Source organism: Sceloporus occidentalis, unplaced genomic scaffold, assembly GCF_023333645.1.
Source record: "Sceloporus occidentalis isolate IW3139 unplaced genomic scaffold, rSceOcc1.0.p SCAF_2, whole genome shotgun sequence".
NCBI lineage: Eukaryota > Metazoa > Chordata > Lepidosauria > Squamata > Phrynosomatidae > Sceloporus > Sceloporus occidentalis.
In genome coordinates, this window is record NW_028316982.1 from 53,932,459 (window position 1) to 53,959,655 (window position 27,197).

The window sequence follows — 27,197 nt, forward strand, 5'->3', positions numbered from 1 at the left end:
TGAACACCTCAAATATAAGAGTTCTCAGTGTGAATAATTTTCAGTGTCTTGCTCTGTACAATGCAAGAAATTGGGGACTGAAGGAAAACTTCATTTGGGGGCAGAATTCTTATGGGAGCAATGCTCTCATCCCCACCTCCATAGCTACATCCTGGACATTGTCCAAAGAGATGCACAACACCTCAAGGCTGCCTTATTTAGTTCTAGATTTTGTTTTTTACACCTACAGGTGGCCGGAAGCAGAACAGCTGCTCTTTCTGTCTTTATAGCATTACACCAGTCTTTAAACCTTTGAAAGGTTTCTGGGGGTCTGAGAGAATTTTGGTACAAGGAATGAAGCACAGAAGCAAAGCACTTCCTGTGTAAACAAGCTCTATTAAGTTACCATGAACCTTGGGCCTCTCGTGGAGTCATCTTAGGCCAAAGAAAGGCCATCCAATGTCCATTTTATAAAAAGGAGGGAAAGGACAGACATATACCCAGCTTTCCTAATCTTGGACAAGCAAGGCAACGCAAGCATATTCCCCAGCTGAGAGTAACTGGAAGCAGAGTTTGTATGTTTTTGTTTTTGTTTTGTTTTTCCAAAAAGAAGGAAGGAAGGAAGGAAAGAGAAACTAACTAGCTCACTCCAATTACTCCAACAGTTCTCTTCCAAAATATAACTTTTCTGAGCTCTGGAGGGGATTATTTTGTCTTTACCTCTTAATTCCCATCCCACCATCCAAAAGCAGCCTTAAATCTCAAATACCTAAAGCCAACCTATCCTTAAAACTGCAGCCACCAAAATTCCAAGAGTAGGAAAATCATTTTTGTGGCAGGGGGATTCTGGGAGCTGTCATCCACAAAAATGATTTCTCTCAATCTACTTACATAGAAAGCAGCTTTCTACACTTTCCTTTAGAACAGACTAACTCACTACATTTTACTGTCTGAGGAAAAATGTTCAGATACCTTGCCCTTATCCCAAGCCAAGGTGCAAAGGACCAGATTATTTCAGTGCACCAGGCTTGGGGGAAACCCACAAAAACAGCACTCACAAATCACAAACCCTCCAACTGCCCTGATTTGTCAGAGACAGTCCTGATTAATCCTGTTGTCCCATTTTTTCATCTGTTTTTTTTTTTAAAAAATCCCACTTACTATCTCCTCTCATTTTCCCCCTTGTCTTCAATTTACTTCAGTTGCTGGAAAACTGAGTTCAAAATGCAAAAATAGCTTGCCCTCAATTAACTCAGCAGAGAGGAGAGGAACGGGGAGGAAGAGGTGGAAACCTGCCCTTTCCAGCAGGCTCAGGCAAGAACAAACTTCTGGAGCCTGTTCTAGTTCATATGTCCTCTTTATTAATAACTTTTGTCATCTTAACTACACTTGGATGTTGCTTGATCCACACATGTATTGGTTTCCATCTGTGAAATGTTGGAAGGTATGCACTCCCTCTCCTCGGCAGTAAAAATTCAAAAATGATGTAAGTAACTGTCAGTGTGTTGCTTCTTGTGGCATCTGATAGCTGTTGCTTGCAATTGATGCCTTATGATAGGGCCTGCCCCACATAATTCCGTGATCGTAAGGAGGAACTAGGCTCAGTGAGAAAGATTCAGACTCTGAAAGTCCCTCTTTTTTTATGGTTCTCCCTGCCATAAATTAGGAACACTGAAGGGCCAGAACTCTGTGATTACGCCTTAGCATTGACAGTTGTTAAGTCTCTGTGTGCCTGAGCAAGAGACAGCAGTTTGCAAGGGTTATCAGTAAGCAGGAAGGAGCACTCATTGTCCTGTTCCACTTCTCAGTGATAAGCCAAAGAGCTCTGTTCAAGGGGTCCAAAACAACTTAGAGACCAAACTGATCACAAATTCTGATACTCATATACTTGGTTTTTCTATAAGATGTGTGGCCTCCCTTATATACAAATGCAGTTTTTGACATTTTGTTCAATTCTAAACTTGCGTGCAGTGTGGGTATTTTTCGAATCTGTAATGTTGCAATTGTGTTGCAATATGGAAAAAGAATAAGACTGGATCTTGGTCCTGCAAATCTCAACTGTTCTATGAACAGAGCACAGTTGTTGTTGTTATTATTATTATTATTATTATTATTATTAACCTTTATTTATAAAGCACTGTAAATTTACACAGCGCTGTACATACAATCTTTTAATTAGGCGGTTCCCTGCCCTCAGGCTTACAATCTAAAAAGACACGACACAAAAGGAGAAGGGAGTGGTGGAGGGGAAGGGGATGAGGGCCAGCAGTTCTTCTCTACCTCCAAGGCCTGGACCAAGGCAGTTCTGGAGCATGTAACATGATTGTGAAGAAATATCTGATAATATTTTGGACATTTCTTCTAAAAATCAAGCCGAGCTTCCAGGGATTGGAACTAGGATGACATAACACAGCGTATTGGCCAGCATGACATTAGGCCATCCCCAACTTTACTACACTTATTTTCCCAAGTCCTTCTAGAGATATAGTTATATAGATATATAGGAATAGAGTGTTACAAAATTTGCAAAGTTGTTTTCCTTAATTGGCAGGCCAAAATTGAGCACACTTTGTTCACCTGTGTGCATTAATTCCCTGTTCAACATCTTCACCATGCAGTTTTTGAATCTCTGACGACACCTCAAGCAGTGTCAGGATGAGGCACATTGGTGGGTGAAAATAAACACTGCCTGACGTGTGTGTTTGTATTTAGTAAATCAACCTGTCTTCTCTATCTTCTCTTTCTCAACTTGAACGTAAGCAAGTTTCTCATCCCTCCGAAACCTCTTTACATTTTGCCATTTCTCTCCTATTTATCTCTGGAACTATTGACAAAGTCCTCATCTGGAGATTTAAAGTGCAGATACCAGATTGGTTGCCTAGCCTGGAAAAAAATAGGCCTTGCACTGACTAAAGTCTGTCAGCAATTTCCCACTAATATGAAAATTATGGAAGTCATATCAGTTTCTGCAGTATGTATTTGTTTTTATCCTAAATTTTATTCTATTCTAAATTTTATTCTATTCTAATGCTTAGACCAATGTAAAAATAACAATAAAACATAACTAATACTTTATTGTAGTGTAACTGAACACCATACATATGATTGCATACAATTTTAATCTACAAAGTCCTATGCAGAATGGATTATGTCCATTATTATCTTTCCTAGGTTGTTCAAGAACTATTTCCATAGGTACAGGTAAATGTGTAAAATGGACAGCTAATTATAATTATAACTCTTTCCGGTAGAGCAATATAAACAGACCTAATGGTTCATATAAAGATATTTACCACTTACCTGGTGTCCATGTGTGTTGGACTACAGCCCCCATTAATCCCTTGCCAGGCCAGCCAACAGTCATGCTGAATGGGGTTGATGGGGTTTGATTCATCTGGCAAACATCAGGGAGAGGGATATTAAATAAAATAATAGATGAGGAAGTTTTAGCCCATTCTCATCCCATGCACAATTTGGATTGAAGTTGTGTATCTTTAAAGTAAAAGAAAAAAGGAACTTAAATTACACAGTACAATGTATCCTGCAATTTTAGAAGCATAGTCCACAGCTTTCACCTTTGCCTCTGATAAAATAATCATGATGCTGAAGCAGAGATCTGAGATCCTTCTTAATCTGAAACTAGGTATCTGTTACACAATCTCACAACATATGACAGCCTCCGTCCCTACCTGAAAAGCACAGCTCTGAAGAAAATGAAGTAACGATTACCCATGTTTAACATACATACTACCCTTTTCATCCATCCTACACTGAACATCTCCTTTCAAGATCTATAACTTTGTTCTGCTACTTCGTATTGAATCATGTCAAGTTCTATACAGTCCACAATCCAGTCAATGATCATAGTTAATGAGGTAGCTATTCTAGCTAGGGCCACCTTGCTTGTTTCCCCACTTAGTATGTTAGATGTGATCATTCAGCAAGCACAAAGAGCTACTGTGCTCTTTGGTCTTTATGGAGTTAAGTAGTAGTGACTTGAGTCCACTTCTCCAGGCCCAAATTGTCCCCATGAAGTTCAGCAAGATTAGTGTACTTTCTCTTAGCGTGAAAAATCTGTTCCCAAATATCATCCGTTCAGTGATCACTAAGCTAGATGCAAGGCAAGTTTCTCTTTCCTCTGAGTAGTGGTAAATGCTTGCACGTTTTGTGGTGGAGGTACAAATGCATACATTTATATTGAGGACAACCTGACCATGAAGTAAAGTGACAAATGTTCTGTTGTAACTACAGTCAGCCTTCCGTATCCACTGAATTTTTTTATTCACAAATTCAAGCAACCGCAGTTTGAAAATATTTTTAAAATGTCTAAATTCCAAAAAAACAAACCTTAGTTTTGTCATTTTATGTAAGGGACCCCATTTGACCGTGCCACTTTGAGCATCCACAAATTTTGTTATCCATGGGGGGTTCTGGAACCAAACCCCAGAGGATACCAAGGACCCACTCTACTTGGAGCAACAGATAGTTTGGCTGAGCAACCATTTTTTTGTCTTTGTGATAAGTTAATAAAAATACTTAGATGGAACATGCTGGTTCTTTGGAGAAAGCTGGTTGAATCAGGCCTGACAAGAGAAAGTAGAACAAAGCCAAGGGGTCCAGTAAGGCCTGGGGCCCAACTGTATTGCATATGGTTTTGTCTTTCTGACCTTGGAAGTAAAGGGAGAAAGTCCTCCCACCTGCAGCCAAGTCAAGCTCCAGGTGCCAGAGTCCTTCCCCTATTTCCTTCCCACATAGGCTGTACTAAATGGCTGTCTTCCTCTCCTTGATGCCAGCCTTCCAAGATCACTGCAGGTGCACACATTATGATGCGGTTTTTTTCCTTTTAGCATGTGGTGACATTTACATATAGATACAGCATTTGAACAGGTCTTTAAAATACATTCCCAGTTATTTGTGTGATTTCTATAAATTGCCAAGCCATCATCTAAGTTCCTTGAAAGAAATAATTTTTCAGGGTTTTATGTACAATAATTGCCTAATTTAACATAATGTTAGAATCTGAGGGTTTTAGAATGTCCAGGAGAGTGGAGACACTGTAGCATAATGGTCTGATCCAAAAATGAATTGTGTGATTGAATATGTTGCCACTAAATGTCTTGGAGCCCTTTCTCACTTCAGAATTATGATGCTAGGATTCCTCTTGAAATGTAATGGAAACATTTTATGGAATCCTTGGATTTGTAAATTAGGGCGGGGTACTAACTGTATATACTTGACTATGAGTCAAGAAAATTATGCCCCAAAATTGCCCCTAAAATTTTGGTTAGATTTATGTAAGGGACAATACATCAGTAGTGCTTAGAAAGGCCATAAAGCAAGCAAGCCTTATGCCCCAATCTCCATTGAACAACAGTTCCTTCCCTCTCCAGTCCGTTTTGCAAGCCTTTGCTTCCTTGGTTTTTTGTGGGGTTTTCAGGCTATGTGCCCATGTTCTAGAAGAGTTTCTTCCTGACGTTCCGCCAGCATCTGTGGCTGGCATCTTCAAAGATGCATCTTCGCCCTTCATGGAGAAAAGAGAACTCCCTGGGGCTCCCGCCGGCTTCTCTGAAGATGCCAGCCACAGATGCTGGCAAAACGTCAGGAAGAAACTCTTCTAGTACATGGGCACATAGCCTGAAAAACCCACCAAAAACCATGGATGCCGGCCATGAAAGCCTTTGACTTCACCTTTGCTTCCTATCGGAAAAACTCCCCATTTAAAAACACTTGCTTCTCTCTTGCTCCAATTTTCCTGGCTTCCTATGGAAAAATCTCCCCAGTTAAATCCACTTCTCTCTTGCTCCGTTTTGCAAGCCCTGGCTTCCTATGGAAAAACCTCTCCATTTAAATCCACTTGCTTGCTTACTCAATCCGATGTTAAAACCTTTCATTCAGCACCTAGGAATCGGTTGGGAGAGGTCCAGAGAAGGAGAAGGAGGGAGGGAAGTGGTATTTCCCCCTTTCCATCCTTCCTAACATCTGGCGTCCCACAGGGCGCCATTTTATCCCCCATGCTGTTTAACATTTACATGAAACCGCTGGGAGAGATCATCTGGAGACATGGGGCTCGGTGTTATCAGTACGCTGATGACACCCAGATCTATCTCTCCATGTCTCCGACTGATACAGTGACTAAGGATGGCATCTCTCCTCTGGATGCCTGCCTGGAGTCAGTAATGGGCTGGATGAGGGAAAACAGACTCAGGCTGAATCTGGAGAAAACAGAGGTACTCGTGATAGATACCCCAAGTCCAGGCAGGGAAATTTGTCATCCAGTCCTAGACGGGGTTATTCCCCCCCTGAAGGACAAGGTTTGCAGTTTGGGAGTACTCTTGGACTCATCCCTACAATTGTCATCCCAGGTGGATGCGATGGCCAAGAGTGCTTGGTACCAGCTTTGGCTGATATGCCAGCTGCATCCCTGTTTGGACCAAAAGGACCTTGAAATGGTAGTACATGCACTGGTAACCTCTCGGTTAGATTTCTGTAATGCGCTCTACATGGGGCTACCTTTGTACCAGGTCCGGAAACTTCAGTTAGTGTAAAATGTGGCAGCCAGGCTGGTCGCTGGAACATCTAGGGCAGACCATATAACCCCGGTATTAAAATCTCTTCACTGGTTGCCTATTAGCTTCCGGGCCCAATACAAAGTGTCGGTTATTACCTATAAAGCCCTACATGGCTTGGGCCCGAGCTACTTGAAGGAGCGCCTTCTCCCACACAATCCGCCCCGCACTCTCAGAACATCAGGGGAATTTTTATTAGAATGTCCGAGAGTGAGGTTGTCAACAACTCACAAGAAGTCATACACATCGACAGCACCTACTCTCTGGAATAATCTTCCTGATCAAATCCGAGCTTGCTCCACTTTGGATGCCTTTAAAAAGGCTCTGAAGACACAATTATTCCGACTGGCATATCCGTCTGACTCTTTGTAGTCACTACTCTTGATAGACTTGCTCATCATTGACTGAAAAGATTCTTGGCTGTGTGTTTATGTATATTGAGATTTGTGGATTTTATATTTTTAATCTGTATGTACCTATATTCTTGATGTACACCGCTTTGATCATTGGAAAAGCGGTATATAAATAAAGTTTTATTATTTATTATTATTATTCCTTATAACCCCCTAAATTTTACCCTCAATTTATCCACAAGTCATATCAAAATCCAGGATTTTGACCCTGAAACCTTCCATTGACTTATACATGAGACTTGTACACAAGTGTATATGGTAGACATCTCAGCCAGAGAGCTATAGGCGCAGTACAGAGCGCCTAAAAAGGCACCCTGCTGGCACCTGTTTACTCTCTGTGGGGAAGCCACAACTGCCAAACCACGTGGCTTCCCTGCGGTATAAAAAGAATGGCATAATAAGTGCACCACTGGCGCACTCGTTATGCAAGCACCGTGCAGATGCCATGCGGTGCTTGTGTAACAATGGCAGCACCCATGTGTACAGGGTGCCACCATTTTGACACCCTCATCACGTGCTAGGGTTGAGGGGCGTCTGGAAGCACTGCCCCAAGGCAACCCTAACACGTGACGAGGGCGTCAGAAAGCGCCGGGCTGTACCAGCCCCTAGTACAGGATTCCTTACCAAAGTACAGGATCCAGGATTGCATAAGATGCAGTCATAACATTTATAGTGCTGTAATTATATAGTATGACATGGGCTTTGGTTCAAGTAGGTTATTACTGATCCAGTTATAGATAAGGTTAGCATGACTAGTGGCAATATAGTCAGCCCTTCTTATACATGGATTTTTTATACATGGATTCAAGCATCCACGGTTTGAAAATGTTCAGAAAAAAGTATAAATTTCAAAAATTTCAAAAAAAGTATATATTTCAAATTTCAAACCTTGATTTTCCATTTTTTATAAGGGACATCATTTTGCTATGTCATTATATTTAATGGGACTTGAGCATACATGGATTTTGTTATCCACGGGGGATCTTGGAATCAAACCCCAGCGTATAGCAATGGTCCACTGTATTTCCTTAAGGAGAAAGGATTGGGCTCAGCTATTTTTGATCCTATCCCTTACCACCATTGGCTTCAGCCCCAGTATGTAGTTTCCATCACAGGAAATACAAATCTCAACAAGAACAAAAAAGCTCCAGTACCCTTGTTCTGAGCAGTCATAGGCATATAGCTCAAGTTGTTCTCTACTACTGTGAACTGTGAACATTGAGTTTTATTCACACATCTTTTCATGCTTTTTTGCCATTCAGGGCAAAGTTTACACAGAGGGGGTGTTCCCACTTGCGATTTACAACGATTTTAAATACAGCGGTTCATTATAAAGCAACTCAAAATACAGCGAGTTTTATCCCGCTTTTCAAATCGCTTTATCTTCATTGTTCCCATTTATTTAACGTTTTATTTTGATTCGCTGTAATTGTCCTGGTTTCGTTCCCATTCATGGATGAATCGGTGTATGTTTAAACTGGTTCTGTTACTTTTTCATTCACATTCACTTGTTTCGGCTGTCAATCAAAGCGACATCATCATGACGTCACAATAATTCGGAGTAACATGCACCGATGTATCCTGTACCTGTGTCCCCACTACCTGGCCATTTTTAATTTGTTTTAAATTTCGTGGTTTTTTTTAAAAGAGCCAATGAGGAGGCGCTTAAAGTGCATATGAGCCTATGAGCCTAAGCTCTGAGTCCTGTAATTTCCGGTCTCTCTTACTTTTGTTATTCGTGGGGAAGGATGGTTGAGGGAGAGAGAAAACTGCCTCCCCAAAGCACTTCTGCTTGGCTGCCTTGGAAGAAAGACCCCAGAGAGGCTGGGGGAAGTTCCTCCAGCAAAGCAGTCATCCTTCTGCCTTGGAGATTTGGGGAGTGATTTTTTTGGAGGGCGACAGCCAATGAAAATTGTCTGCATCCGAGGCTCTTCTGTTGCGTCTCCCCAGACAAGAAGGAGCCTTATTCGTCCTCTTCTGTGTCTCCCCATATTAACTGCCATAACTCTGTGCTAGGGAATCCTGGGAATGGTAGTTTATTATGGCACCAGCACTCTCTGGCACAGGAGGATAAATGTCTCACAAACACAACAGTTCCCATAATTCCTTAGTACTGAGCCAGGGCAGGTTAAGGGGTCTCAAACTGCATTATTTCTACAGTGGGTTTTGAACTACAGATGAGGTTTTTTTTCATAAATTAAAAAAGTTGTTACTTTATAATTTACCTTAGATATATATACACACACACACACACACACACACACACACACACAAATATACATTCATATGCGTATATATACATGCGTGCAAACACACACACACAAATATGTATGTGTGTATATACCTATATGTTTGTGTGTGTATGTGTTTATATATATATGCATGTGTGTGTGTGTGAGTATTCATATATAAACATGTGTCTGTCTGTCTGTCTGTCTGTCTATCTATCTATCTATCTATCTATCTATCTATCTATCTATCTATCGTGTGTGTGCGTGTGTGTTTGCCAAATCGGATCAAGGAGGAGAAGGCAGTGGGTTTAAGTGGGTAGAGACTCTGGATCCAAAGCCCAGGGTTGGAAAATCGGATCAAGGAGGAGAAGGCAGTGGGTTTAAGTGGGTAGAGACTCTGCATCCAAAGCCCAGGGTTGGAAAATCGGATCAAGGAGGAGAAGGCAGTGGGTTTAAGTGGGTAGAGATTCTGCATCCAAAGCCCAGGGTTGGAATACACAAACACACACACACACATCCAGGGTTTCCTATGTCTCCCCAGATTCCGTTTGGGAAAGAGAGAAGGAAAGGCTCTATTTCCCCACAGATTGCTGTGCATCCAGCCTCTCTCCGTTGCAAATGGTGTTCAATGGCTCTCCTCACACAGAGGGGAGGTTGCAATCCACCGGGGGGAAGTCTATGCGAATGGAAGAAAATGGCGCTGGCGATGCAGAAAGAGACCAAACAGGGTGACATCCCCAGGCCAGCCCATCGCGCTCCGCTCCTCCCATCCAGTTGACCCGATTCAAAGGCCGAAACGTTCCTATTTAAATACTCCGATTCCTATCCCGAATCAAGGGATAACCCTAGGGGTAACCCTTCTATTTTTTTATGCCGGTTTATAGGCCTCTGACCCAGATTAAATGTTATAAATCGAATCAGATTCGAATCATAGTAGAAATGATATTGGGTTAATCTAGAACTGTTCTAGAGTTAATTCGGGTTTCAGTAGGAACACCTTGGATTCGATTTGTAAACCGGTGTATAAGCCAGTGAGAACACCCCCAGAATCCCTGTGTCTTTACACAAAATTATTCTATACAGAAATCCACTTCTTTTGCACACTATAATACTGTTTTCTGAGAGAGAGAGAGAGAGAGAGAGAGAGAGAGAGAGTTAGATTCTTTGCAAACATTAATTTTGTACAATCCCCCATGGAAAAAACAAACCCCACCAACACTTTTCTCAGTGGAGTATCTTAATGTGTGTAGACACCTTTTGTCATTGCTGATGAGGACATTTGAAAATGTCCTTTACATTCCCTGCTGCAGACCCACATGTTCACATTCGCAAGCTGTCACATGGAAACTTTTCATATTATTTGTAGCTTAGCCAAAAGCAAGAATTTATCCAAATGGTGCCCAGTTACAAACAGCTTTGAATGAGTAACTCTGAGCAATTTAATAGAGATTAGACATTTCCCTCTGGGCCTTCCCAGTTATTAGTGCTTAGCATGATAATTGTACAGTTATTGCTGCCTAGATGGGTATCCCTTGAGGTTGTGCTTCTGTTTGAGGAATATTGCTTTTTCAGAGCATTGGATGTGCTATATGTTTTTGTGTCCAGGAAAATGTTCCTAATAAGCTATCTTTTGTAGCTTTTCTCCGCTCTAGGACCTGGGGAAATGTGGTTTGTTTGTTTGTTTGTTTTCTTTAAGACCACCCTTCATACTGTTTAGAATTTCAGAGTAGGACACAATAAATTATATTGCTAAGTAAATAGAATAACAAAACAATAGATAAATCCATTAATGTTTCAAACATACAAATGCCAAGGTGATCAACAACATTTTAGTCTGTTGCCAAAAAGGCAGCAACGTGGATGCCAAGTGAGCCCCTATAGCAGAGGTAGACAAACTATGACCCTCTTGGTGTTGCTGAACTGCAGCTCTTTCATTATATTCTCTCACATTTATTGGGTTTGCTGAGAGTTGCAGTTCGGCAACATCTGAGGGGCCCCATTTTGCCCACCTATGCTGTATAGGGAGTAGAGTTTCTAGGTCAGGAATGTCCCAGATCCTGAGATTTCAGGACCCAAACCTGATACCTTGGGATGGGCCTTTATGATGTCACTGAGGTGGGCCCTGGTGATGCTATATGGATGATATTATATATGACAACCCTAGTGACATCATTAAGAATGATGCTTTAATCATCAATGGCAGTTGCTCACAATATTCCACTCAAATAAAAAATGGCAAATCTAACAAATAAGAAAAATATATATGTACACACTTTTCAAGACAATGATCTTGCTCCGAGACTCCTCCTTTCTTGATTTCAAACAAGGGCCCAGGCTCTGAGATCATAGAATCATAGAGTTGGAAGAGATCATATGGGCCTCCAGTCCAACTCCCTGCTATGCAGGAACCCAGAATGAAAGCACCCCCAACAGATGGCCATTCAGCCTCTGTTTAAAGACCTCCAAAGAAGAAGACTCCACCATTCTCCAAGGGAGTGTGTTACACCATCAAACAACTCTTATTGTCAGGAAGTTCCTCCTAATGTTTAGGTAGAATCTATTTTCCTGTAGCTTCCATCCATTGTACTGTGTCCTATTCTCTGGGGCAGCAAAAAAACAAGCTTGCTCCATCCTAAATGTGACACCCCTTCAAATACTTAAATAGCGCTATCATATCACCTCTTAACCTTCTCTTCTGCAGGCTAAATATAGCCAGCTCCCTATGTCTCTCCTCATAAGGCATGGTTTCCAGACCTGGGAACCCTATTAGGAAGGGTGTCCCTGGAGCCATAGATTAGCAATCATAGGCCCAATACAGATGGGCAAAATGGGGCATGGTGGCAGCAATACTAGAGTTAGGGAATGCGTACCATCCGCATGCTCCCTAACCCTAGTCCGTGGCGGCAGCAGCGGCATCATGGCAGCCTCCCACAGCCCAGAGGCACTTTTCAGGACCATGGAGAAGTGGCAAAATGGTCCCAAAAAGGGGTGTCCTTGGGGCTTGATGCCCCAGGACACCCCGACAGGTGCAGCCATGAGAGAAAGGGACCACCTGGCCATTTTCTCCCATGGCTTCATTCCAGTGGCTCTCTGGTTGCTGCACGGGAATAAAGCTTGCAGTGCTGCAACAAAAAGGAGCTGCCTAGAGCAGCTCCCTCATTGTGGCGCCACAACCAGGAAGTGGCTCTGTCATGACGCCACTTCCTGTGGGCCACGTTTGGTCAGCGGCGGTGCCATAACAAAGGAGCTGCTATATGCAGCTCCTTTTTGTTGCGGCGCTGCAAACTTTGTTCCCGTGTGGCAACCAGACGGCCACTGGAACGAAGCCCCTTTCTCCCATGGCCGCATCTGTCAGGGTGTCCTGGGGCATGAAGCCCCAAGGACACCCCCTTTTGGGGACATTTTGCCACTTTTCCATGGTCCTGAAAAGCACCCGATTGGGGCTTCTGGGCTGCCAGTGAGGCTGCCTTGCCCCCAACCTGGCGAGAAAAGGGATGGGTGTAGGCCATACTGTGCCAAAGTCTCAAAAGCAAAACGCACAAATGGTCCCCCTCTCCCGCATCACAGCCATCGCCACCATCTTATCTGCCAGGGCAAGGGCTGAGGTGTGGCAGACAGTAGCAGCAGGCGTCTATTGGCTGGAGGCCCTGGGGCAATTCCCCTTTCAATCCGGTAGTAACTATGCCTCTGGTTATTGCCTGGTCTGTATAATCCCTTTCACTCAGGTTCTTTAATTTTTAAAAATAATATCATTCTTCTACGGGCTGAGTCACATCTCCCCACTCTACCACTACAGGATGTGAAATATTGTCCACTCACCCTCTTTTAACTTGGCAAACACCATATTGCTCTCCAACAACAATCACTCACTTCCATGCAAAAAAATTTAATGATTCTTTCTTACTTGTTTTATCGTATTCTTGAAAGGCAATGCATTTCCCCATCACAAATGTTACACACTTACACTGTTTTTAAAGGATGCTAATAGCTGAGTGGCTGTCCTATGATAGCAAAATGGCACATCCCCACACCTACCATCGGTTATGTTTGCAATGAAGACTAGAGTCGGGATTTGTGGACCTATTATGCAAATGTTGCTATGTTGAAGTTTTTATCCACTGATTATCTGCATTAAACTTTTCCAGTTTCCTTGGAACCTTTGTACAAAGAGTATCCTTTAAAAACACCTGTTTCTGTTTGGCAAAGTAGTAGTAATCTGTATGTTAATGCTGCAGATGTTTGCAGTGGTACAGTGTGTGCAGACTATGGTGTACATCTCTCCATATAATGCCCACCCTCTTTTTCTTCTCTGCATCAGAATGAAGAATAAGCTATGGTATTTTGAATTCGGCACAACAGAAACCTTTGCTGCCACCTGCAAGAAGCTCCATGATTATGTGGAGATTGAGGTAAGTTCCCCAGAATCCTTTAACTGGTCTGCCACTGGAGGCTGGGGATCTTCGTTGTCTGGATTACAGCAGTTGTTGGAAACAGCCTACATTTCATTCAGTGCCAACATTCTGATCTGTGCAGTAAGGCAGCATCCAGCCAAGGTATTTTCTAGGTTCTGGAGAACAGGGCACTGTTAACTCACAATTGCACAAATGGTTTTCACAAGCAAAGTGCTGTTATCCCATGTAGAATCTGAGACCAGTCTGCACTTGCACACAAATGCACGAATGGTTTTCACACGATGGGACCAAATGTGCCTCCATCCCGATAATGATAAAAGCATGTTTATCCTGAAAAAGCGATCAAATGCGCAAATGATTTTCACACATAGACCACGGCAAAACTCTGTGTGTGTGTGTGTGTCCTTGCCTTCCCTTAGTAGCTGTTTCTTTAAGAGCCCTGGCTCAAAAGGAAGGCTGAAATGATCCCCAAAGTGTCCCCTCTAAGGGATTTTAGACTTCAGTTCCCACAATTCTCAGCCATATTGACCAATAGCCCAGAATTATGGGAGCTGAAGTCCAAAATCCCATAAAGGGGACAGTTTGGAGATTGCTGCAGCTGAAGCAGAAGACACAGAGAGAGAGAGAGTAGCACGTCAGAGCTCAGACAAGCATTCTGAGGCAAGCATTCATTCGCTCTTCTCTCTCTCTCTCTCTCTCTGCCCTTGCATCAGCTGTTTGTTTTAAGAACTCTGGCTGTGAAGAAAGGTGGGTACTTTACGTATTCTGCAGCACTGAAAATAATCTCGCCTGAAAGAACCATGGGAAATCTGGCAACAAACATAAAAACAAGGCAAATCCCGTGAATAAACCGCAAATAGCTTTCACACTACAGCAATTGTGCAAAAAAAAAGCGAATTTGTTTATGAAATGGATATGAATTTCCTATACTTTCCTGAAAATGCTTATTTCCTGGGTCATGTCACTTTCTTGTTGGCTTCTAAGCAGTTTGTGTGCAGCGTCATGTGAAAACCACTCACTCAATTATGCTTAATACGCTGGATAACTGCGGGTTCTGACCCTTTTAAACTTCCAATTTTCCCTGTGTGATAAACTCCCTAGTCACAAGTGCTTTGAAAATAGGCAGCTGGCAAGACCCTTGGGGTCCTGCCACAACTGCTTGTCCCAGTTGTTATTGGGAGGGCACTATGGGCATCATTTCTTAGCACCCTGATCTCCAGTAACCAGGAAATGCCTCGGTCAGTGTGCTGCTAAGATGCAAAGGCAGGTTTTTAGAGTGATGTCCAGTCATTCATAACCATAAACATGAATCCCAGCAGTTATGATATCATAAGTCTACTTACGATATTGTAACTGCAGTCCAGAATGTCAGTCAAAGTTCAGAAATGTCTGGACCAGGAGCTCTCAAACCATTTACTGGACAAGTAAAATGGTTTGTAAGACCCCAAACAGTATTCACAGGCCAAAATGATTTTGGCTTTTTAACTAATAAAACAACCATCTTTTGAGCATCTTGAGACATGTCTCCTAGTGTCTGTGGATTCCACTGGATAGTCCCCAGTTCTTTGATAAGCTCTTATGCAGCTTACTTCATTGATGTTTTATTCCAAAATGGAAAAAATATATACGGTACATATTGACAATAATGGAAGGGAACAATGGTTCTCCAGATCTTTTGTTATACAGCCAGCTGTTTGTATTCAAGGGGGTTTCCTTCTGGACCCCCTTGCAGATATCAAATATTGCAAGACCTCAAGTCCTGTTCTTCTCAATGATGGCATGACATGCATGTGGCCGCATTGGCATGGCTATGTGCATGCACCACCATTGAGAAGAATGAGTGGGGCTATCTGCGGATGCTACAATCCATGGATGGCAACCTCACAGATAGGAAGAGCTGACTGTACAGTTCTAAACATTCCCAAGCCACTGGCCATACTAGTAGATCTGTTGAGAGCTGGAGTGCAACCAATTGGAGAGCTACAAATTTCCCATTCATGCTGTAGAGTGGGGGTGCGACCTGTGTGTCTCTCCAAATGCTGAACTGAAATTCTCAGCATTCACTATTCTGGCTAGAGCTCCTGGGAATTGCAGTTCAACATCTGGAGTGTCACATGGGCCTGTTACAGACAGCCAAAATAAAGCTGCTTCGAGTCACTTTGGAGGTATGGTATTTCAATGATACATGCGGCCTAAGAGTCCAAAGGCCGCACCAAAGCCATGCTCCAGTCCTAAGGACTGGAGTGCAGCTTTGGTGAAGCTTCCAGACTCTTAGGACTCATGCATCATTGAAATACCATACCTCCAAAGTGACTCGAAGCAGCTTTATTTTGGCTGTCTGTAACAGGCCATAGTCCCTACCCTGGTGTATCCTAAAGGGAAGAGTGAGGTCAAATGGTAATGAAGTAAATGTATTGTGTGTGTGAGAGAGAGAGAGAGAAATCACTTTAGTGAGTATTAACAAGTAGTAATTGCAGATCACCATTGTTAATGTGCAAGCACATGGAATCAAATCCACTAGGCAACTGCCAGTTTGGGGGCAATTAAAGTTTGCCCACAATAGGGAACTTCCAGAACTTGAGATGCTGATTCAATGCACCTCCTCCCACAACTGCTGAACACCTGTTTTGTTGTCATGTTGATTTCTTGATAATCTCTGGTCCTGGTAGACAAAGGGAATTAAGGCATCAGCACAGGTGGCTGAATCTGTACTCAAAAAGTACAGAGAATCTAGGTTCTCTGAGTATCGTTGTATAAAATGACATCCATACACAAGAGGTAGGTAGCTGTAAATCTGGGGGAAACCTAAGGTTTTCAGAAATACACTGGAGACTTTCAGGATAAAATTCTTATCGGTATCAGAAAAATCAGTTCAGTGAAGACTAAACTTGTTCAGTGGCTATAGAATGCTAATGTGAGCGTGACAGGCAGGCAGGTGGATAAGAAAGAATGTTCAGAACTAAGTGGCAAAGGGAATGACATGGCATATTGCAAACAGAAATAATCCACATGGCCAGATTTTGGCACAAGTCCTTTCAAGGATTACTCTGTTGTGAGGCTGAACACATTTTATGCAATAAGAAAATAAAATGTGCAGCCGGAAGTTGTTTTTTGTGCAGTTGTAGTACAGGCTTTAATATGAAACACAGCTATTTCTTGAAACAAAAAATGATAGAATTCAAAGACATAGCCATATTAGTCAGAAAAATGAACATGCAAAGGGTTCTTGTAGCACCTTTGAGATTAACTGAAAGAAAGAATCTGGTAACATGAGCTTTTGTAGACTTGCGCCTACTTCCTCAGATGCATGTAGGCTCAAATCTACAAAAGCTCATGCTACCAGCTTATTTTTTTCAGTTAGGAGATTGTCACATTTACAAATAAAGTGGCTCCTCCCCAATGGGATACAGTTGCAATTCGGGTTTCTACTGGGAATTATCACATGTAATCTGCTGTTGCTGCTGCCGGGCAACTGCATCCCAGGTCTCAGGCATGCTTCAGAGGCTACTTTTCCAAGCCGGGAGCTTTCTGACTTGGAAAACCAGCCTCCAAAGCGTGGCTGGGACCCACCAGCAGTGGTGGCAAATTAAATGCAATAATTCCCGGTATCAACCCGAATTAAAATTGTATCCCATGGGGAGCAGTCACTTTATTTGTAGATATGATAATCTCCTTAGTCTCAAAGGTGCTACAAGTTCCCTTTGCGTATTGAAACAAATAGTAGAAGGGAAAAATAAAGCAACAGAAGTTTTAAAAGGCTACTGTTTATTTTCTTAGTCCCTTGATTACAGATCAAGGAAAGGAACAATATTACTCTATTCTGCTTTGGTCAGATTTCACCTGGAAAACTGTAATCCATTTCTGAGTACCACAATTCAAAAAGGACATTGATTAGCTGGAACATGTTCCAAAGCAGTCAACCAAGGCCGTGTGAGGTGTTGAAACCAAGCCCTACAAGAAATGGCTTAAGGAACTGGGTATATTTAGTCTCAAGAAAAGAAATTAAGAGGTGATTCGACAGCTATATTTAAATACCTGAAGGAATATCATGTTGAAGAGTGCTACTCAAAGTGGTGGTCCATGGACTGGTGCCACTCCCAAGCCATTGGCTGCCAGTCCCTGGTGAGTTTTCAGTGAAGAAAAAAATAATTGTAGCCGATAGGAACAAATATGGTGCCAATCCCTGGCCCACTGGGAAAAAAATATTTTCCAAGCTCCCTACACTAGAACTGGAGGTGAGGTTGTTTTCTGCTGCACCAACAATTAGAGCATGTACCAATGGATTCAAACTGTAAAAGAGAGAGAGGGAGGGGGAGAGAGATTCCACCTAAACAGGAAGAACTTATTGACTGCTGGACTCTCCTTCTTTGTAACTCTTTAAGTAGAGGCTGGATGGCCTTCTTTTGGGAGTGCTTGTGTATTCCTGCATGGCAAGGGTTTGAACTAGAAGGCCCTTGGAGTCCCGTCTAACTCTATGATCCTATAGTATTCATAACTGAAGATGTTATATTATTGGCATCAACTATCTGATTGCTCCATCTATAACCAAGGAGTGAACATGCATATTTGTTTGTGCTGCAACAACTGTGTTGTCACAGGTATTGTCAGCTGCACTGAGCATTACTCCTGTGCCATGGTTCAAGGATTCACTGATACCTGGATAGTACAGATTTTCAGTCACCAGATATTGTAATGATTTCCAGTCTACAATGCTAATACATCTCAGGGATAGTGCCAGTGTATTTTCAGTCAGTATCTCAATGAGGCTGACTCTGTCCCTTTCTGCAATGCAAGACAATACACAGTCATGCAAAATAGCATGTGATGCCAGGCAGATTGAAGGAAAAGCATATCCTTGATGCCAGCCCTCTGGCTTCTTGTGCAATTGGTGCAGGGGGCAGGGAGTTTAGAATAAGCTCTGTGTTGTTTTTACTTCCGTTATTTAAAAATGTGGTAAGCCAACCATTCAATTTGATGTCCAGTTTCTCATTGTGCTGCATGGAGTCCTGGGTTTCTGCCCCCAAGTTCATCCCTGATGCCACTACCAGGGATTAATAAAAACCATCTAACTACACCCTTCTTGTCAAATACAGTAGTAATGAATGGGCCCATTCCATTCTTGCAGGAAGTATGGCATTTTCGCCTGTATAAAACTATGCACTCAACATAAAAATAACAAATGCACATTTGTTGAAACTAAGTGATGGTGCATTAAGGCTTCACCACTATTCTGAATGGATCTGCCAAGAAACAGAAAGAGGCAAAGAAGGAACAAGGAAAGGAAGTCCTCTTTTCCTCAGTTCTTCAGGCAACACACCAGAAGACTAGCTGGAGATAAAGCAGGGGGGAATCAAGACATTTTTCTGGCTGCTGCTGTGCTCTTGACTGAATGCAAGAGTGAGGAAAGTGTAGGAAGGACTAGAACTCAGAGGTCCGTAACACCCAGAACTCTTGCCAGCCAGAATGAAACTGACTGTCTTGGGGATTCTGGAAGTTGTAGTTTTAAGAAGCAACATTTCCAAACACTGAGGAAGCAGCAGTATATTTTTGCATTTTTCCTCCAAACCATTTTGTTAGAAGAAGTCACATCACAGGAGGGAGTCCGGATAAAGCTTTTCACCCAGCTTTGCCTGATGGGGCACTGCCTACAGGCCAGTTCTTTTTATCTTGAGGTTTATGACTTCCACTGCCTTCATAAAAACAATTGTCATGGCATTGCTAATTAGAGCTGGTACATGATTATGCTTTCTTTGTTTCACAGTTATAGATGTGAAGAAGTCATCAGATTAGAGAGCATTCATATATGTGCCAGCTAACAATCGCCTGTAGCTTCTCATTGTTTGTGTGTAAACAGAAGCTTTCTCTTTTCCACAAAGAGCTGGAAGCTCTTACTGCCAGTCCTTTTAGTGACATGGCTGTCCCTCATGACATCATGAGATACTCTGGGCACACAAGGGAGGTTGGCTGGTTTACATTGGAGGAAGCTTCTGTCTGCATAGAGATATTGACAGCAAAGTGATTCTGTGACAGGACAAACAATCATACAGAGTGAGGTATCTTAAAAGTTTGTACACATCTTTGATTGATTCCCTTTAAATATGCTTTTCAACTCCAGCATCCAAATGCTTGTCATCTCAGAAGCCAGTTTTTGGAGAACAGAATTATTCCCTTCCCCCTTACAGATGTATTTTAGAGCTTGACGCACGCATGTACGTATGAGAGTGTGTGTGTAAAATCTCTGCTGCATGAAGCCAACTTTGGCTGTATAAAACAGCCTTTAATTAGAGAAGGCAGTGTGACTGTCTTGCCAATAGTTGCAAAAAGCTCTGTCATTTTACAAGCTTTTAAAAAAATATATTGAGGCTTTCACGAGGTGTGTGTTTTCCATGAACTTCCTTCATTCACCATCAGCAGGGAAACTGAACAGTTTTCAAAAGCTCTTCATTAAAGTTGGTATACAGAAAGTGTGCATTGGTCTGGAAACCTTGATCTGGCTATCGAGTGTTTTGCAAATAAAGTACAACTGAGAATTCACTTTAAAATGGGTGATGGTGAGAGTGTTCTGATCCAGTGACAGAAACACTTCTGATGGCAGCAACTTTAGGGGCTTAAGCTGAGCAATCACTGTTTGAAAGCATATTTGTCCTGAACATAGTTGAGTCCCAGTTCAGATGAGGAGGTATAGCTGTTTAATGTCTGCATCTATTACAGCTATTACAGGCACAGGAGATTTGGAGGAGAAAGACTGATAGATTAAAAGTAAAAGGTAAAATGCTCATAGAGACACACAAAATAACTTCAGTGTCAAGGGCAAGACATTGTGAGTCCATTGGTAGATCTTAGAAAAATTACAGCCTGACTATTGGAGTTACAGTTAATGGCCAGAATCCTGTATCAGCTTATATTTAACTAAATAGTTAACAAAGTAACTTCTCTTGGCCCAACCCCTCCAAACATGATGAAAAAACATCATTCAGCTGTGTCCTGATCATCAGCAGAATGGACTGAGTGGCAGATTACTTAGGGGCTGAACAGACTGGCAAGAAACACCAGCATCAGGCTGGAGTGAGGGCATGGCAACCGACTGCCAACTGCCCTGCCTCTCCCCCCCCAAAGCGGCATCACGCCACCCACCTGACCAGATGGCAGGTGGCATCACGATGTTTCTGCAGCGAAGCATTTATACACACTGCACCAAAGAAATGCGGAATAGCTGCTACCGCAGCAGCAGGGGTGACTTTTTTCCACTCCAAAAAGGAGCAGCATTTTGCCGCTTCTTTTGGGGCTGGAATAACATTGGATTGGGGCCACACCATGCTGTTGCCACAGCCCCAGTCCAGAAAACAAAGGGGCAGCGCAGAGCTGCTCCTTTAGGGCCATCTATTTTCAGCCTTAGATAAGTATAAGGTGATACAGATTCCAACCAATAATTGTAATTTACCTAAGCTCTGGATATTTGCTCATGAGACTGCCCCTGAAAATGATTCTGAGTCACTTTAGATGCATTCACTACCCAGGTGTTATCCATTTTGGCACTCTGAATCTTTTCCTCTAGCAACTATCTATTTTCTTATTCCTTTAGTTACATGATATTTATAAAGCAGAGAAACAGATTCCCCAGCTTCCTTAGGGAATCTTTTTCCATTGTCCAACTGTTCTTAAAATTTAAGGAGAGGCACTGTTGGTTTGGTTTGGTATTTAAGTGAACACTGCTATTACCTCCTACATCCTGCATACCCAGTACTTCTATAAAATAAAGGCAGTTGAAAATGACAGTTGCCTTTTTCCCCCCTCAAGCAACAATGCCTGAGATTGCTTTAGTTTGTGAATCATGTCAATTCTTAGTTCCTTTTCACCTGTGCTTGATCCTAGTGACATTCCCCCTTTTTGTATACCTACTAATTTGGGGTGTATGATATATACATTGCTGCTTCATTTCATTTTGAAGGCCCCAAGGTGAATGGTCATAAGCAAGTCTTACAACCTGCAGGGACATAGCCAAGGGGGGGGGGGGGGTTCTTGGGGTCTGGACCCCCCCTTCCATTAGAAAAATGAATGGTGCATGCTGCTGCGCCGCCGCACCCAAGCCCCATTATAATGGTGGCACTTAGTCTGGACCCCCCCCCTTCCCAAAATCCTGGCTACGTCCCTGCAACCTAAGCTGAGCCATGAAGCTAATGGAACAGTACTATCACCAACTGCATGTGGAGAACAGTGTGATTTTAATGCTTCCCCATATCAAAACAAATCTGCTTAAAAATGTTCTAGCCTGCCTTCTCTCTGATAAGCTAGTTTTCTGTGGGGGAGGATTTCTTCTGATGAGGAGGAATTAGCATTCTGGCTGGTTAGATGATGTAGTCCAATTTAAAAAAACAAAAAACTTCAAGCTCTGAGTGCAAGAAAAGTTTTATCACTTAACCAGCTGTTGGTACTAAGCCTCAAGAATGGCAAAGAAGACACTTGTGAACTAGACAAAACATCACAGGGTTGTTGACATATAATTTTTATATACTGCCCTGAGATTTGAATAGCCAGTCGTGGCAGCTGGGCATTTGAAAAATAGTGGTGGTGGTTATTTGCCATCAAATAGACTTCAGCTTATAGCAACCGTATGAATGAGACACTTGCAATGGCAGGATGAGCCCCTCTTCCCCTTCAGCCATGGGGCACTAGTGCTTTTAGGGCAGAAAGTTAACTTCTCTAGAGTGAGGAGGAAATAAACTAGTACCAAAGAGATAAGCCAAACAGTATAAAGGAATAGTTTAGATATAAGGAAACCATAGAAATTGTCAGTTTCAATTGGGATGAGGTGTGTAAGATACTTTTTCATACAACTGGTACCTTTGATTCTACTTTTGGATTGCTTCTCTGAGTTGCTGTCTGAGCCAACAAGACTGACTTGCTAAAAACAAAGCTGTCTTCCAATATACTGGGTTGCTTCTGCAAGTTCTGTTTTCTGCAAAGCAGAAAGAACCCTCTCAACCTCATTCCCTTCAAAGATGTATGACCACCACTCCTACCATTCCCAGCATGCCTGAGCTATCAAGGGATGGTGGAAGTTGTAGCCCCATGCCCCTGGACAGCATCAGGTTGTGGGAGGTTGCTGTGAGGTTTCATATCTGATAGCCTGAAGTCAGATGTGGAATGTACAAACAGCACATTTTCCCAGGAACATTGGTGTCATCCTCATTGGGCGATGCTCACAGGTGCTTGGGTTCACAAGGGCTTAGCCATAGGACCTATTTTCATTTCCATGAATATGGCTGAATCTGCACTGCAGAAATAATCTAGTTTGACATCATTTTAACTGCCATGACTCAATGCTATGGAATTCTGAAAACTGTAATTTGTTGTGGCACCAGAACTCTCTGCCAGAGAAGGCTAAATGTCTCACAAAACTGTAATTCCCTGAATTCCACATATCATTGAACCATGGCAGTTAAAGTGGTCTCAAACTGAATTATTTCAACAATGCAGATGCAACCTGAATCCAGGCTGCAACTGCAAAGGGGGACAAGGCACTGCAAAATGTGAGGCATTCAAGAAAAATGTAGAACATTACAAAACAAAAGCTAGAAATTCTAATCTAAATATAAATTCATTTCATATATTTATTTACAGCTATATTGCATATACTGTATTTTATTATGTAAACAACCATATTTTTACTGATGAATTTATTTTCATTAAAATACATTGCTGGCTTGCAATATAGTTATAGAACTCTGAGCAAGACAAATGATTAAAAATATACTGTACAAACCCTTGACTGAATCTACATTTAAATTATAATGATAGTGGTGGTGGTGGTGGTGGTGATAGTAGAGGGCAGTGATTCAGTAGCAAGACAAGACCAGAGCCTGGGGGAGGATTCTTTTTTGGACTACAAATCCCATAATTCTGCAACCAGCATGAGCTCTGGTTGTGTTGGCTGGACAATTTTGGAAGCTATAATTTCAAAAGTAACTTTACCAAGCTCCGAGAAAGGCTGAATATACATTTAGTGGTGGAGAAGATGATCAGTTGCCCAGGAGAACACTATTTACTTTGATGTAGTATTCTCTGAACCATTTTGTGTGTCATTAATACTTCTCTGAACCTTTGGCATTTTCTGCTGTGTGCTCTCAAGATGAACTGGAAAAACAGAACCTCAGCAAAGCTTGGATGTTTGTTGAGACCAATGGCCCTGATTTTCCAGTTCTGGACCTTTTTGCAAATATATGTTCAAGAGATGGTAATCTCAAGGCTGCAAAGTGTTAATCGGGCAGCATTTTGAGCTGAAAGTAACAGTTTTTCCTCCCTCTGGCTCCAAGCATCTGTCATGACGAGCACAGAGAAATGGCAGTTTTGTTTTGGAAATTGGCATCAGTTATGGTATAGGCTCCTGGAAATAAAGTTGGGTTTTTTTCCCCCAGCTGCAAATGTCTACTTCCACTCTCTCTGCCAAGTCCCAACAGCCCGTCAGCTGCCCTTTCTCAAAGAGCCCATTGTACCACACTGGCACAGAGACAAAGCAGAGTTATAGAGGGAAACACACTCACTGCTGCCCATTGGATGTTTATTCCTGGGCTGTGTGGATATGTGGCATCTATATCACATTTTGCAGCCTGCCAAACCGTGACTTATCCAGCCAGCACAGAGGAGGTTCAATTGTGATGTGCCCTAGAAAATGACAGAATTGAAAAGAATTTTGCATGTTGGCAACTGTCACTCCTTCTGGACTGAAACAGCATCCATGTCCTCTTTGCTATTTATCTACTTTGCATTCAGGCCAAAATAATTTTCCCCCAAATGTAGCCTTCTGCTGATATATTGCTATGACCAGAGTTTTGCAAATGCTGTTGCAGCAAAGTTCTCAAGACAATTTAAAACAAAACGGCATTCATGCTTTCCCTCTTGCTTAAACAGAAGACAAATTGGTTCAGCTGCTATGGCAGGGCGCTTCTTCCCAGAAATATCCCTCAAGACTGGGACAGGGAGCATGTGGCTTTCCAGATGTTGCTGTACTTCATCTCCCAGATGTCCCAGGCCACATGGTCAACACTAAGGGAATATGGGAATTGTAGTTCAAAACATCTGGAGTACTGAAGGGTTCTTTTCCCTGGTTTTAGTAGTAGTAATTGTTGTTGCTTTTGTTGTTAATTCTTACCTGCCTCCCTCCATGGATGAAGGCAGGGAACAACAACAAATGAACAATGAACATCAATTAAAATATATTTATTAAAACTTCCAACAGTTTAAAGGTTCCTCAAGATAGGTTGTCTGGAGGTGATGTGAGGACATATGAAAGTATATAATACTTTGTTACAATGTCTTGCAAAGAAACAGGGAAACTATAATTCAGGGGTAGGCAACCTGCGGCCTGCGGGCCGGATGCGGCCCGGCAAGGCCTTGGGACCGGCCCCAGCCCAGTCCTGCCACTGATTGCCGCCGGGGCCTTTGGCCTCTCGCACGCAGGGGCAAGGGGGGCAATTGTCTATAGATGCCTCAGAAACATGCATTTATATTTACATTTTTTAAAAAATCAGCAAATTTTTTTGTGTGTCCTCCACTTTTTTTAAAAAAAAGTGTCCACCACTTGAAAATGTTGTCCTACATTTGTCCCGGTTTATTTATTTATTTAAATTGTAAAAAAAAATATTTAATTATTTATTTTTTGGCTTCGGCCCCCCAGTTGTCTGAGGGACAGCAACCCAGCCCCAGCTCAAAACGGTTGCCTACCCCTGCTATAATTTGATAAGAGAGAAAGAGAAAGAAACTATAATTCCCAGAATTCATTGGGAAGAGAAGGCTGTTGAACAGGTTCAAGTCTATAATAGAGGCATATCTTATAGAATAAAATCTAGGTGACATATATAAGTAACCATTTTGCTTCTACTGCTCATATCTGCCACTCACCATTCCCCAAACTTAAATAGCCTTCCTAGCAGTAGAAAATAATACAACTATTCGTTATATAAAAATATAAACTATGTGTTAAATTATAAAAAATCAAACAGGAGCTTGGGTCCATATTTCAGTGGTCACTGGATGGAGATAATGTAGCTTGGGGCAGTCCCTCCTTAATAGCAATACCAATAGCAAGTACGTTTCTATACCACTTATCAGTGAAATAGTATTCCCTAAGCATTTTACAATGTGTAAGCCAATAGCCCACAAGAAGCTGGGTGCTTATTTTGCTGACCTAGGAAAGGATGGAAGGCTGAGTGGACCCTGGAGCCCTGGCTGGGATCGAACTCACAACCTTGTGGCTGCAGTACTAGCCTTTAATCATTGCACCACCAAGGCTCCCTTAACAGACCTTGGAGGTAAATAGTCACACATAACTAGTTGTGTCATCAGTTCCATTTTCCAATAACAACTCTGCAGTTCAGTTATATTATGACTATAATTTCACACCCTTTCTGTGATGTAACAGTTCAGTTCTTTTTATTAAAAACCTTTATATTTTTGGGATACACACTTGGTTTATTTTCCTTCATTGTGTAGTGTGAATTGTTGCTGTATCAGGACAATGTATGGTAGTCCAATGCTACTCAAAGTAGTGGCCCCTGGACCAGTGCCAGTCCTTGAGCCATTGGCCACCAGTCACTGGTGAGTTTCCTGGAAAGAATGAAACAATTATAGTCAATAGGCACAAATATGGTTGTGGTCCCTGGAATATTGGGGGGGGGGGGGGGAATAATTGCCACTCCCTCGTATAAGACAGCCTGAGAAGCATGGCTCTAAAACAAGGTTTTCATATTGCTTCTTTTTCCATACACACAATTTTCTGTTCAGGTTTGCAGCCATTTGATTCACTTTCTTGGTGTTTTTTGAGAAAGTGGCCCTTCAGATGCAGCACTTTGAAATGTACTGGAGGGAGTGTGAAAATATTGGGGTGCATTGTTCTTAGGTAATGTTGCTGGACATTTGTCTGAATGTATTGCAATGCCATTATCCCATGGATAATTATTTTAAAAATCTGATCCTGTGTGCGTATTCATTTTAATATTATCTTAGGTAAGTACAGGTAACCACTTCAGTTGTTTTTGATAAGTGGGGAAAGAGTTACTTCTAAATGGGACCGATTGCAATAACTCTCTGCTTTAGGGACCTTGGAACCACAAGCATAATTACTCGGTTCTTGAAGCCAATCTTCGTCATTTCATTTTTTCTTCTGATGACAAGTATACAGCAATTCTGGAAGACAGGAAAATATATCATTATGAAAGCCCACATTCCATGTCCAAAGGGTTTAATTGACATCTGTTGGCTAACCAGACTTCTGTGCAAGAAGACACAAGAGGTATAACCCCTGGTTTTGGTTTAGTTTGTAAGTTGCTTCTCTGAATGGAGGAGATAAACAGAACAAAACTGAACTAGACAGATCTGCTGGGCATTCTTTTTTTCTTATCTTTATTTGGCTATCTTCCCCACGAATATTACATATTCATTTACAATTCCATTTATCAAATTATCAAAATACAGTCAGTATACTTACTACTAACATAGTCTCATCCTAACTCATATGTTCCTTTCTGTATAGGATTCAATTTTTTTATTATCCCTCTTGTATGTCCAGTGTTTACTAGTAAATGTTTCTTCATTTTCCTC

The 27,197-nt window shown here is 42.0% G+C and overlaps 1 protein-coding gene across 3 annotated transcripts in view; it reads left to right on the forward strand.

Annotated features, from left to right (window-relative positions):
- The window catches only part of LOC149318320 (diacylglycerol kinase beta-like), a 181,931-nt gene that overhangs the window by 133,221 nt on the left and 21,513 nt on the right, over nucleotides 1-27,197 (forward strand). For all 3 annotated transcript variants that reach the window (XM_089509406.1, XM_089509407.1, XM_089509408.1), the window contains one exon: nucleotides 13,508-13,598. In XM_089509406.1, the coding sequence (XP_089365532.1) occupies nucleotides 13,508-13,598 (91 nt within the window). The remainder of the gene's footprint in view (nucleotides 1-13,507; nucleotides 13,599-27,197) is intronic.